The 13,231-nt window shown below is 35.6% G+C and overlaps 1 protein-coding gene across 5 annotated transcripts in view; it reads right to left on the reverse strand.

Moving 5' to 3' along the window:
* Nucleotides 1-9,822: 9,822 nt before the first annotated feature.
* The window catches only part of PNPLA4 (patatin like phospholipase domain containing 4), a 28,755-nt gene continuing 25,346 nt past the window's right edge, over nucleotides 9,823-13,231 (reverse strand). For all 5 annotated transcript variants that reach the window (XM_063305071.1, XM_063305073.1, XM_063305070.1 and 2 more), the window contains 2 exons: nucleotides 12,984-13,136; nucleotides 9,823-10,225 (listed from right to left, as the gene is read on the reverse strand). In XM_063305071.1, the coding sequence (XP_063161141.1) occupies nucleotides 10,094-10,225; nucleotides 12,984-13,136 (285 nt within the window). In that variant the 3' untranslated portion in view covers nucleotides 9,823-10,093. The remainder of the gene's footprint in view (nucleotides 10,226-12,983; nucleotides 13,137-13,231) is intronic.

Genomic DNA, 13,231 nt, shown 5'->3' on the forward strand with positions numbered 1-13,231 from the left:
TAGATGTCTGCCACCTTTGGCTGCAAAGGATGTAGTCAATCTGATTTCGGTGTTGTCCATCTGGTGAAGTCCATGTATAAAGCCTTCTCTTAGGTTGTTGGAAGAGAGTGTTTGTTATGCAGAGTGAGCTGTCTTGGCAAAAATCTATCAGCCTATGTCCTGCTTTGTTTTGTTCTCCCAAGCCATGCTTACCTGTGATTCCAGGTGTCATTTCACTGCCCACCTTAGCATTCCAGTCTCCCATGAAACAGTTTCATACATTTCTGTATTTCATATATTTCCATCTGTTAGAGCTGGAAGAATTGATCTGCAGAAATTAGGGAGAGAAAACATTGACCAAAAATATGGTTATTTTTCTAATGGATGAACAAGCAATTAGGGATTGCCATACTAATGAAAGCGGATTGCTACTATTCTGTTCCATACTGGGCAATTCAAACTCAAATGCTAATATTATCAATCTTGATAAAACTGTGTTAAATAATTCAAGGTTACATATCTAGGAAATTCATTTCCATTTCTTTTTATTTCTATGTAGAATGCTGATGGAAAAGGGAAGAGGTTTCATTTTTCAAACAGACCATCCCAATTTCAAATTTTATATTGGTTAAGGTTCTAACAAGCAATATAATTTTTGAAAATCACAAACGCAACAGTCCCATTTCTCCAAGACTCATTGGCATATGCAATAGATTATAGTAGAATCAGTGCTCCATGCTAGATGAGTAAATACTCTTCTCATTGACATAGACAAAACGCACCATAAACATAGGGGTAGGATTGGGAGACTTTTCAGAACAACATACATAAAGAAGAAAGAACTGGCAAAAATCACTTATACTTCTTCTAAGAGTAGAGACCCCACCTTAAGTGGAAGGATTGCTCCAATCTATAAAAGAAGACAACTGGACTCAGTTTCAAATGACTAATTTAGGACCTTGTTTAAACATTCTTGCAGGCATCTCTTTTTCATGCACACATGCACTTTCGAAACAATAAGAAAGTTTTCAGGATTTGGAGGAGGAAAGGTTAATCAGCTCCCTGACATGCTGGTTTTCTATGGCAAGAATCCATAATTGGTGGAGCAGCATCCAGTCACTTTATCTACCACTGGCATGTTGAACAAGACAAATCAGGAAAGGCCAAATCATGTCTTTCTGTTCCACCTGTAAACCAGGGTATGACTTTTCACAATATGGATTTGAATATATGCCTGCAACATTGATATAATGTTCACAAAACATAAACAAGATAATGTAATTTCATTACATATTTGCATTGGAATAGAATCATAGAGTGGAAAGAGTAATTTATACCAGCAAATCTAACTTCCTGCTCAGAGCAGTAATCTAAATTAAAGCACCCCTGACAGATGGCTGTCAAGCCTTGCTTGAACAGATCCAGAGGTGAGCCTGTCGCCTTTTCTGGACAACCCAGTCATTTCCCATCCAAATCACTGCATTTACTCTCTTCCTCCTTCTATCAAAGAAAATATTGAAATTGAGCCACAAGTAATTTCAATGGTCTTTCAAACCTATTTCTGAACCTTGAGTAGTTCTTAACTCTTTAGCCAGTTCCTAAGCTGTGGATCTTTTATGCTTGGCTTCAGTTGACTGACAATGGCTTAAGTACATCTGGCATGGAAGAAAATCATTTGCCAGTTTTGCTTTCTATTTATATACTCACAAACTGAGGGAGGTTAATTTTCTTCTTCAAAGCTCTCATTAATATTCCATGGGCCTCTTCCATAGATTTGACAAGACAAACATGGTCATCACCTTTAAAAGTTACATGAAATGGGCCTCTCCAAAGCTTTACAAAGGCCTGCCCTGAGTTCAGACATCTGGAAATAATGATAAACTCTACATTTTACATTGCAGAGCAGGAAATTCAGCTTATCAAGGGACAGAAAGCATGTCTGAAATAGGCCAGAAAGCTTTAGATTTGATTGGCTCTCTTTGTAAATGGAATTAGACATTTATTAATTAGTTACTTTATTTATTTTTATGTTTATGGAAGGCCAATATCCAGCCAAATCAAATCAAAATATATTTGTGCAGAGAGCTAGCAAAGAGCTTTCCTTAGGAACAAGAAAACTTGTCGGCACGGTCATTATACAGACTGAAAGTGAACCAAGATTAATTATTGTAACTCACAGTTTCAGATAGCTACTATAGGTGGACTATATGAGACATAACATTAAATATTCCACCTATTAATTAGACAACAGAAAATTTAAAAAGCCTGTGACCAGGTGAAGACTCAGAAACTAATAATGACTAATATTTATTGTCTTCAGTTATTGCATGACAGTGCCCTCACCGTCTGGCCCTTATTCTGTCACTTATAGGCTAGGAAAGAACAGGAGAAATAGCAGAAGAGACTGTACAAAACAAGTACTGAGATAACTGAATTTCAGGATGTTATAGAATGTCTGTGCAAGATCTCCACTAGTGTCTTCTACAGTGATCCAGCCACTGTTGTACCAATATAATAGTATTAAGAACAGGCTTTATATTACCTTTAAAAAATGGTTGGGAGATGCTAGAAGATGCTGTAAATTACTGGTGGAGAATGGCCTTAGTCAAATCCTGAACTGAGTTGGCTTTTTTTACAGACCTTTGTTAGATGCCAGAAACGTAAGGCAGGAGCTTTCAAAAATCTTTAAATCATATCTGGATACCTCTGAATATTTACCAGTCATTTGAGATAAGGAAAAAGCTAAATGTTGATTGGATTTGTTCTCTATGTGAAACTCATACCTAATTGGTTGGCTTTGGCATAGTGTGATCCACCCATTTATGGCTTAATATTATGTCTGGAATAGGCATTATTGAAGTTATAGATCATCCAAACTTCTTGCACTCAAACTCTTTGCTCAGTGTTATAAATCAGTGTTTTTCAAACTTGGTAACTTTAAGATGTGTAGATTTCAACCCCCAGAATTCCCCAGCCAGCATGCTGGCTGGGGAACCTTAGGAGTTGAAGTCCACACATTAAATTGCCAAGTTTAGAAAACACTGTTATAAATGAACCTACCCAGAGTATCTGAAAAGAAATGTATACTTTTATCCAACTCACTTCATATAGAAACACTAGGAAAGTTAAGGACTCTTCCTTTTGGCAGAGTGATAGGACTCTAGGACAAACATACAAGTGTTGGAGTATGATTATTAAACTGGGAGGCAGCTGAAGTAAAAAAAAAATAATCTCCAACCGTAAGTTTACTATGGGGTCCAGTCCCACTGATACTGTTCCTCAGCGGTAACCATTGAAGTGGGGCTTTCAGTCTGAAAAATTCCCACAACAAAGTGCCAGCAACACTGGACTTCTCAGTATTTTGGAAAATAAAAAACAAAAGAAAGAAGGTGGATCTTATGTTGCTATTCCGTTTTTTTCCCTGAAATTCTAGGAGTTCTAACCTAGAGAACTATTATGTGATACTATATTTTCATACATATTGCCCGAGACTTGTTATCAATGAAATTGTCGTAAAAAGACTGACTTCTTCAAAAGCTAATCTGCAACAAAATGTATGGTTCCATCTCTAATCACATCAAAGAAAGCTTAATTATTTGAAAATATCAGTACAGTATTTGAGAAATGGCAGAGCACATCAAACTGTCTCTGATATTCTCTGCTTTTACATTTATTTTCTACTATTTAGTTATTGATAAGAAGGCTGGCATAAGTAATATTGCCCAGCATATACTTTGTTATATGTAGAATTCCACCTACATTTATGATTTAGAAGTTGTCTTTATAAATAATATATAATACTACCTAAGAAAAAGAGAATGTTGAAATAAAATATAGCTAGTGATGCCTGATATGAATTTATTATCTGAAAAATTCAGTGGTCATATTATTAATGGTGTGCCAGCCACAACTGGCTCTCAGAATGAACTTTATTATGGACAGAAAAGCAAAATATCAATTTGGCATTCTAAGTACAAGGCCAAAATAAAAGTGCTTAATAGTTCCTCAAGAGATGAGTGAAGTATCAAATGTGGTACCACAAGATTCAGTCCCTGACCTTTATTCTTCAAAATTGTATTAATGACTTAGATGAGGAGTTGTTGGCTCTTAGCTACCACAAAGACCACAAAGATAGACAGGATGATCTATCTCCGGCCTGGCCCTTCAGGCCTTCCAACAATGCACCTGCTTTAATTTTGCTGCTGGTCATCCTGTTCTATTTCCTTCCACCTTTTCCAGCATTATGAACTTCTGAAGGGAACTAGAAAATTCAGTCATTAGACTAAATATGCAGTGTCTACATAACAATAGATTGCTTTCAATCAAAGCTGTTTGTATGCACTCAGAACTGCCTCCCATAATTTTTTCCACTTGCATTAACCTGTTTAGTTGTTGTTGCTGCTGTTGTTGTTTTTCTGGATGGTGCGACTTTTTTTTCCCATATTTTAGAAACCTCAGTGTAGAGGAAGTAGAGGAAAAGCAGAATAACAGTCCATTCTCATTGCAAGTATGGAAAATGTGGGATCAAGGCAGAGTAGGAAAAATTGTCCCTGGAAAACTGGAAGATGCTTTGGTAAATCTTTCCTTTCTTGACTGCGTGCAATGCATTTCCCACCGCAAAGCTGTATCCTGTCCTGCAATTTTGATTTACCTCCCCTAAAAAAGGAGGAAGGATTTTTTGCCTTTAAATTTGTCAATCCTTATGCACATTTTCAAGAATATGTGTAAGATTTTATTTGTTATGTTGGTCTTTCCTGCTTTGGGTTCTTCCACACCAACATTTCTAACCTCATAACATATTCGTCCTGAGATATTTCTTTATGGTGATGTAGCCCATGTCAGGCTGAAGTACTGAAAGTGGCATTTGATCATAGGATTCAGCTTGGTATTTTGGTGATTTTTTTTAAAGACGATATTTCAGTTCTGATGAATATGATACATTAACTTTTTATACTGCTATAGCACAAGGACTATAAATGAAATGAGAAATCACACTGCTAAAAAAAGCTCATGCATTTGTTTCTTTAAAAAGGGGAGGTGTCTGCTTTCAACTTTAGTTGGTTTCCTAAGAATCTTCCTTAGCAGATTGTGTTGAAATAGAACCCTTTTTGATGGCAGATGGGAAGGGAGGCTGTATAGGTGTCTGCAGACTCCTGCTGCTTTAACTAAAATGATCAAAGCATCATTGCTTATGGAACATTTTCCTTCTGGAGGTCAGGATGGCCTTTTCTAAGGCCCCAAAGACCTAGTTCTTTGCCCGGGCTTGGGGCCCTGAGTGTGTGCAGAGACCCACACCTTGACTGTGTGATTTGGGTTGTTGTTTCTTGGTTGCCTGTATCTTCAATTTTTATGTTTTTGTTTTTATTCTATTTTAATTCTGTTCGCTGCCCAGTCATTTACCGAGATGAGTGGCCTTAAATAGATAGATAGATAGATAGATAGATAGATAGACAGACAGACAGACAGACAGACAGACAGACAGACATTCATTGCACTGTCAGCTCTGCACTTTTGGACAAGCATGTGATATCACCTTTGTCCCACTCTCACCCACCTCGCCTTGGACACTGCTGGGAAAGTTCCATCTAGACATGAGCTGGGAGTAGCACTGACCCGGTTGCTCCTTTTTTAACTGAGATTGGCTGAGCCAAGCTCCAAAAAGTAGATGAAGACAAAGCTTAGTCTAATTAAATGGAGTTATCATTTACATTTAATTAAAGCAAAGTAAGTAAATTACACTTGATACGACTATTTCCCATGTGTGTAATGACTTTTAATATGATAGAAGGGGTTATGTTTCAAGAGGCAACTTTTTAATAGATTCTGAAGCCACATCCAAGATGTCCCAGGCCAGACCTACCTCAGGTTTCTAAGATTTCCAAAAGAAGGCTCTGCCTCTCCCAGCCTGGCACAGATCCTGTTAGCAGTTCCAGCTGATACAGATAATGAGTACTGGTTTCTTTGCCTTTCATCTACACCTCATTCTACAAGATCAACAGACTCTTAGCCAAGCTCATTTTCACCCATCACTAATGCTGATATTTGATTAAATATTTGCACACTTTGAAATTTGCCATCCAAGGAGCAGTTTCTGCTTCATCATAGATAGAGGCCAATATAATGTTTAGACTGCAAATCTACACAAGCTTGCTTTGAAATAAGAGTACTTCCTCACAGAGAGCTCCGAATGCTACCATTCAAAAGTCATTGCCCAGCTAGTCCATCTTCTTCTATCTAAAATTTTGTGAGAAAAAACAGAGAAAGAAACATCTGAACAGATTTGAAGAGAATTGTATTCTTCACCCAAGAGAGAAATAACTGTGGTCCTCCAAATGCTGCTGAAATACAACTCCCATCATTTGTTACTACTGACACTGTTTGCTGGAGCTATTTCAACATCTAGACATTGACAAGCGTTTTATCCGATGTTACTAGATATATAGGTAGCTCTCAAATTAGAGCATTTTTTTCTCAAATGTGTATTAGATACCACACTGAGTCTGTTTTTTTGCTATCATTTTTGTTCAGACTTTTCTCTCCATGCTATCAGCAATCCTGCTTATCTCGCTGGTCCCGAAGACAAGCAAGATTTCAGTAATGGTATAGTCTCTACCTTATGTCCATTCTCCCTGCTCTGTTTTTGACAAGAGTGGTTGCCTAAGCTTATATTGTTAAAATGCATTGCATTAAACTGGATGACGACATTCACAGACTTCAACTATTTCCCTCTTTAAAATTATTCTTCTAATAAGTTTTAAAATTCTCATCTCCTCCACAGGGGAAAAAAAGGCTTTTACATTAAAATAGAAAATAGTCTGTCCGTTATTGGCTATATCCTGCTTTATAACACAACTGTTATCTAATTAATCTCATTTCCTCCTTTTCCAATATAAGGGGGAATTTGATTTTTTCCTAATCAAATGCAAATCTCAGAAACCTACTCCATTAATTTTCAGTGTGACATACTTCAAGTGTGCACATGGGATTACAGCCATAAATTATCACCTGGACTTTAAATTCTTTTCTATTTGAAGATCTCTATCAATTTCAAAAGCTCCATAAACCAATTGGCTGCTTCTTCCCTTTGCCTTCTACTTACTCTTGGCAGAACTGAAAATAAAATCCAACCCAGAAAAAAATCTAGGTTGTGATGTGCCTGTTCTATGGCTTGAAAGAGAAATGTGTGTGCATACACACATACACACACACACACACACACTATATATATATATATATATATACATACATACACACACACACACACACATGCATGCACACACACACACAGGGTCTGGATCTTGACTGTCATTGAAAGTCTTGCAAAAATCTAATTGTGTACATAAAACATACTTTTTGGAGCCAAAGCCAGAAAAAGGAAGGAAATGAGAATCTTTTAAGTTTTAACACACTGATTTTTTTTTTTAAAAAGTCAGTTTTTGATGCCTGGTGACTGCCTGGACAAGTCCCCATAGTTTTCTGGGCAAAGTTTTTCAGAAGTGGCTTGCCATTCCCTCCTTCCTAGGGCTGAGAGAAAGTGACTGGCCCAAGGTCCCCTAGCTGGCTTTGTGCCTAAAGTGGAACTAGAACTCATGGTGTCCCGGTTTCTAGCCTGGTGCCTTAACCACTACACCAAAGTGATTCTCATAAAAAAACCCCTCAAAATTTAAGTCCCCCCAATAAAGCTAAATCAGTATTTTTTTTTTCATATACAGTATATATTTAAAAACTATTACGTGATGAACAAGTCTTGGAAAATGGAGACTGTCCTCTGCAATAGTGAATTATAAGAACTTTCTATATACTCTGTCTTGGAACTAAACTTAAAGAGCTTTGCTTCCAAGTAGAGTTGTCACCTTGTCAGTAATAGAGGTCACAGAGGACATATGCCTTCAGTAATTTTCTACCTAGTGACTATTAGAACAGATTGGAGGTCAAACAGCTTAAAAAAGAATCTTTCACACTGATGTCTGAATTGGCTCTTATTAGGCCCCTGCTTAGCAGGGACAATAATCTGCCGTACAGAAACCTAGAAGTAGCATCTGACATTACTGAGAAGTCAGCACAAACTCTTTGAAGAAAAATATGGCATAAAGATACAGCATAGTTCCAGCGAGAATGGTAGAATAGGGCATCCAGGGAAGGGAACTTCACTAATACTTGAAGCTGCCACCAATGAATATTTTAAAAGGAACCAAATGAGGAAGATAAGATGTTACTTTTCACACACTTCCAAAACCCTGGCAAACTTCAAAGCTCTTTTGGCAGCCTTCAAACCTTAGTACTGGAAAAACCTGCATTTTTTCATTGGATGAATTTTGCTGATGACTTCTCCCTTAACTAACATTAGGGTTTAAAAAAATGTTGTAATTTGTACTAAACTTGCTTTGACCAAGATACATAAAATCTCATTGCTGAGGTACATTTACTGAGTAGTGGGGGGTGAGTCACTGATCTGTTGACTAACACCACGCCCCTTCCTTTCAGCACATAAGAAAACATGGACGAAAACACAGAGAAACTCACAAACCTCATAAAGAAGATTGTAGCAAGATTACATTTAGTTTACTTCAAATGGATACAAAGAAAAATGCAAATGTTCTACAATAAAAAGGATAGGTGTCAAATTACAGAATTAGGAAGAAGAGAACAAAGAGAAATATTATAATGGAACAAGGTAAACTTCTCATTCCTAGAATGAATCTCATTTTCAGAAAATGTGCGTGCATTATACATATATATGTATGTATACATACAGTATATACACACACCCCACTTAAAAATACTTTGTTTATTGCTGTGATATAAAATGTTAATATTTATTTATTTTATTTATTTATACATTTATTCACCGCCCATCTCCCCCTCACGGGGGGACAATATATACATATGGAGAAAATGCTAATGAAAATAAAATTTGCTTTTCAACAGTGGTTTGCTGCATTCATAAGCATAAATTCTATAGTGGAAATAAAGAGTGAAATCCTGCTTCTACAACATCATCTCCTGGGCTTATACACAAATTATGTTCGCTAGTCTCATGCTAGACATAGAAAAGAACAGGTATATGAATGAATTTAAAAAAAAAACATTGTGAATTTTTTGCAATAAAATAAGAATTTATTCAAACAGTTAATAATTTAAAATTGATGCTGCAATACATACTATAAGTAGAATCAATATCAATACTATTCTTAGATTATGCTGACAAGAGATGTCGCACTAGAAAACCATACCCAATGGGTTCCAACTACATATTAAGCATTTTGGGTAAAAATGCAATTTGGGCAATTTTGATTAAATCAGCAAATTAAGTCCTTTGGGACAATGTTGTAAATAGAAGTGTATGATGCAATTTGCTTTATACGTATTTAAGAATCACTGTGATCTATTTTCTAGCTATCGCATAAGCAAAAATGCCAATACTTTCAATTGCAATGTTTCTTTTCTTTCTACAATGAATTTTATATGACAGAAAGGATAAATGAAGCTTTTGAAAGTCAAAATGTTAAAATTTATGCAGGCTATCTGAAAAACTAGCTCTGCTAATGGCAAAACACATATGTAAGACAATGAAAAGACATGCAATTAAGTTGTTTTGTCTCCCATGGTTTCATTGTAATTCATGCTTGAGAATGCACTAGGTTAAAAAAAAATTAAAACCAAAAGGAGTAAACCAATTAATGGACACATTAATAAGATTCCTTATGAAACAGCACAAGTATTTCATTTGCAGTAAATTGCACCTATTTTATAACTACATATGAATACATAAATTTAATTAGCGCCCAAACTCATATTTTTAGCATTTTAGCATCCACATGAAAGAATGAAGACAAAAAAAAAAAAAGAACTAAAGTTTTGATTTCTCTTAATCTTTTCTAAGCAGCAGCTTATCTTCTATGCCAAGTACATCTCCACTACATTTGAAACCGTCTACAAATTCAGTCCAGCACATCAATATATAAAACACTTGTTTGGCAACAACGAATGAAAACTCTATGGTATTCTTGTAAGATAAACAGAAATGGTGGCATTAGCCCTTTGGGCTCTGTGGGGGGCTTGGAGTTTTTTGTTGACAAGCCATCTTTTTTTTTTTTTTTTCATCATATATAATCTATTCAAACCAATTTTCCTTCAATAAAAAATGTATGGCATCATCATATCCATCTTGATGTAGCGATTCCATTTTCTCCTGGCTTGGTGGAAATAGAGCCTGATGAAGTCTTACAAAGTTGGTGATGGATAACTGCATCCAAGAGGGAGAAAAGGCAAGGTAGTTTTTACTTAATTCATCACATTTTGACATAATGTATTATTTCATATAGATAATTCTTACATTGCTAAGCCATAAAGTGCCTGATTTTTTTAATCTGTTGGTGAACCTGGCCTCTATGGTATATAAACCATGGCTTATGACTTAGAATATTTGAAGCTAGCCAATTGGGGTTTATATAATAAATCATGGTGAATCATGGCTAAGTTTATTGTGAGGAACTGCAAGGTTTCACGATATGTATACAACATACAACACTTAAGTATAATTAAATTAATTAGAACATTAATTAAATTAAAATGGAAGCAAATTGGTTATTCCGATTCTAATTATTTTCCCCGTCCTCAAAGCATGAAACTGAAAAGAGGCAGTTCTGCAAGGGGACAGAACTCTAAAATGTTTAAAAACAGCCAATCAGACCTTTCGGCCCATTTTGAAACATTTGAAGCATATTTTAAAACATTCACTGGTATATTATGCACATTAATTTCACACCTATTTTTACTAGATGTACTAGCAAAGGAAAATCGCACTACAAATATCCAGTAACCGCCAAAACCTAGTGATTTGATCTTGGAGCATCAAGATAAATCTGTGAACCTGGCCTTGATGCCCCCCCACCCCAAAGGTAAGGGGCCAGTAGTAGTTTGTCTAATGTCTTACCTAATTAAAAATAGCAGTGATAATTAAGAGTGTAAGACCAAATTACTAAGTTTTAATCACTAATACGTTTGAGTGATGAAAACAAAAATTTTGCTATAATTTTTTTAACATTTTAGCAGAATATATACATTTGTACTATTCTACTAGGCATTTAAATGTAGAATATTTAATGTGTAGGCATTTAAATATTATCTGGGGAAGATTAAAAAATAATTACAAGAAATGGAACAGAATCCAATAATAAGCAAAAACACACAAGAGTGATATAGACTGGAAATAGATCTTGCTACCTCTATCCATCATGGCAAATTAAAGGGTGGCACAAATCCAATTCAGATCTAAAGCATCAAATGTTTTAAACTTTTAAATGAGGTGTGATTTGCATATATTTTGTGTCCTCTGATGTACATTCCTTTTAAATGCTAGTCTGCCTTGAAAGTTTGATGTTTTTTTCATGCTCTTATATAACTATTTATTTTATATCCCACATTCTGGAATTCATTCTATCTTATTTTGTCAACCCAATTCAATGAAGTAGATTAGTCCCAGAGATGGTAAGTGCACCAGGATCAACCAGTGGATTTACACCTTGATAGGGATTAAACCAGATGTTCTTTTAGAACTTGTTCAACAATAATCACTACAAAACAATGAATCTCATATTTACACAGTAAAGCTACTGTGTAATACTATAATACAACCTATTTGTTTGGCCAGACACTTTAAATGGCTTATTATGACTTATCATTTTGACCTACCTGTATTGTGCATTTCACATCTTTTACCAGTATAGTTGGATTTTTCAGAAAAATGATTTATCCAACTTGTACCTTCCAAATGTGTTAGGCTACATTTGGATGCCATGCTGGCTGGTATTTCTGAGAAAAACTAGAAAATTTCATCTGAATGATACCAAATTGAGGAACTTATTGTACATACTAAGATTTTGAAATTATTCACGCTATTCTTATAAAGACTGATATAATCCTATATTTTTCAATAATTAAATGTTAAAAAACTTAACTCTAAACAAGCCTTAAGAAATGGGATGAGGCAGACTTCTGGAAGAAGAATGTGGACTGAAGATGGCTCCACAAAAAGTGGAGCTGACGATCATGACAAAGAATGAAGAGCCGACAAGTAGCCTGGCCCTTTGAACCTCGCCGGACAAAGGAGAAGACAAGAGATCGCCCACAAGTGCTCCAGACAGTTGCTCCTTGCAAGGAGACAGCAAGACCATGGCTTTTGAGCATGCAGAGACAAGGGAGTAATCATCTTGCTCAAACTATGGTCAGCACCTTTGAAAGGACACTAAGTTTGCATACTTCCTTTTCGACTCACTTTTGGAAATTGCTTGTTAACTACTTTTCAGCTATTAAACCATTGGATAGACAAATTTGAAAACACCAGGTGAGTCTGCCTTCAATGCTTAATGAAAGAAAGTTTTAACCACAAGCTTAAGAACTTCAAATAAATTGAAATAAACAGCAAAAAGTTGATTAAAACTTTGATTTTAGAAAGGTACAAAAGACTAAGGGTCCAGATAAATTTGAAGATTTTGGAATTAATTATAAAGAATCTTTTCTGTGGGAAAATATTTTGTTTTGATTTTTTTTTAAAAAAAACATAGATTTTAAGCACTGGACACTAGAGGGAACCAAACATTCCCATTAAAAGAGAAGAATACATAAACTTCACTAACAGGTACAGAATTACACAATATATTCTAACACTGGAAATACTGAAGGATACTTTCCCTGTCCTGAAGCTCAAGGCAATTTAAAAAAAGTATCAAAACATTCTGAACCAAATATTTATTTTATTGTTTCCTTAATAAGTTAGCTTCTGCCTCGTAGAACCCTCATATCTTTAATTAAGTGACCAAATTTAATTATCCTAGCTTCACATTATAACAATAGGATGCTAAATACAATGTGTAATAAATCTACATGCACAGAACTAAAAACATTACAAGGTTATCATATCCAACCTTTAGCACAAATACTTCCGAAACAACAAAGAATAATTCTGAAACTGGAGAGTAGATCCTTTTCCTTGCATAACTCACCATGATGTCTTGCTTTGCAACTTTGGCATAAATATCCACTCGTCCTTTGTTTTGTGGGCAGATGTCTAGTCGGCCACAAAAAGGAGAAATAGTCACAGTTCGTCCTTTTGGCAAGATAGGGAGGCCATTGGTTAAGCCACCGTCAATCCATTTCTAGTGGAAAGAGTTATGTTCTGTCAGTAATTAACTGCTTCATTATTCTGTTTACATATCTGTGTAAAATCTCCTATGTCAAACTCAGGGACATC

This window comes from Candoia aspera, chromosome 5 (assembly GCF_035149785.1).
Source record: "Candoia aspera isolate rCanAsp1 chromosome 5, rCanAsp1.hap2, whole genome shotgun sequence".
Classification (NCBI taxonomy): Eukaryota; Metazoa; Chordata; class Lepidosauria; order Squamata; family Boidae; genus Candoia; species Candoia aspera.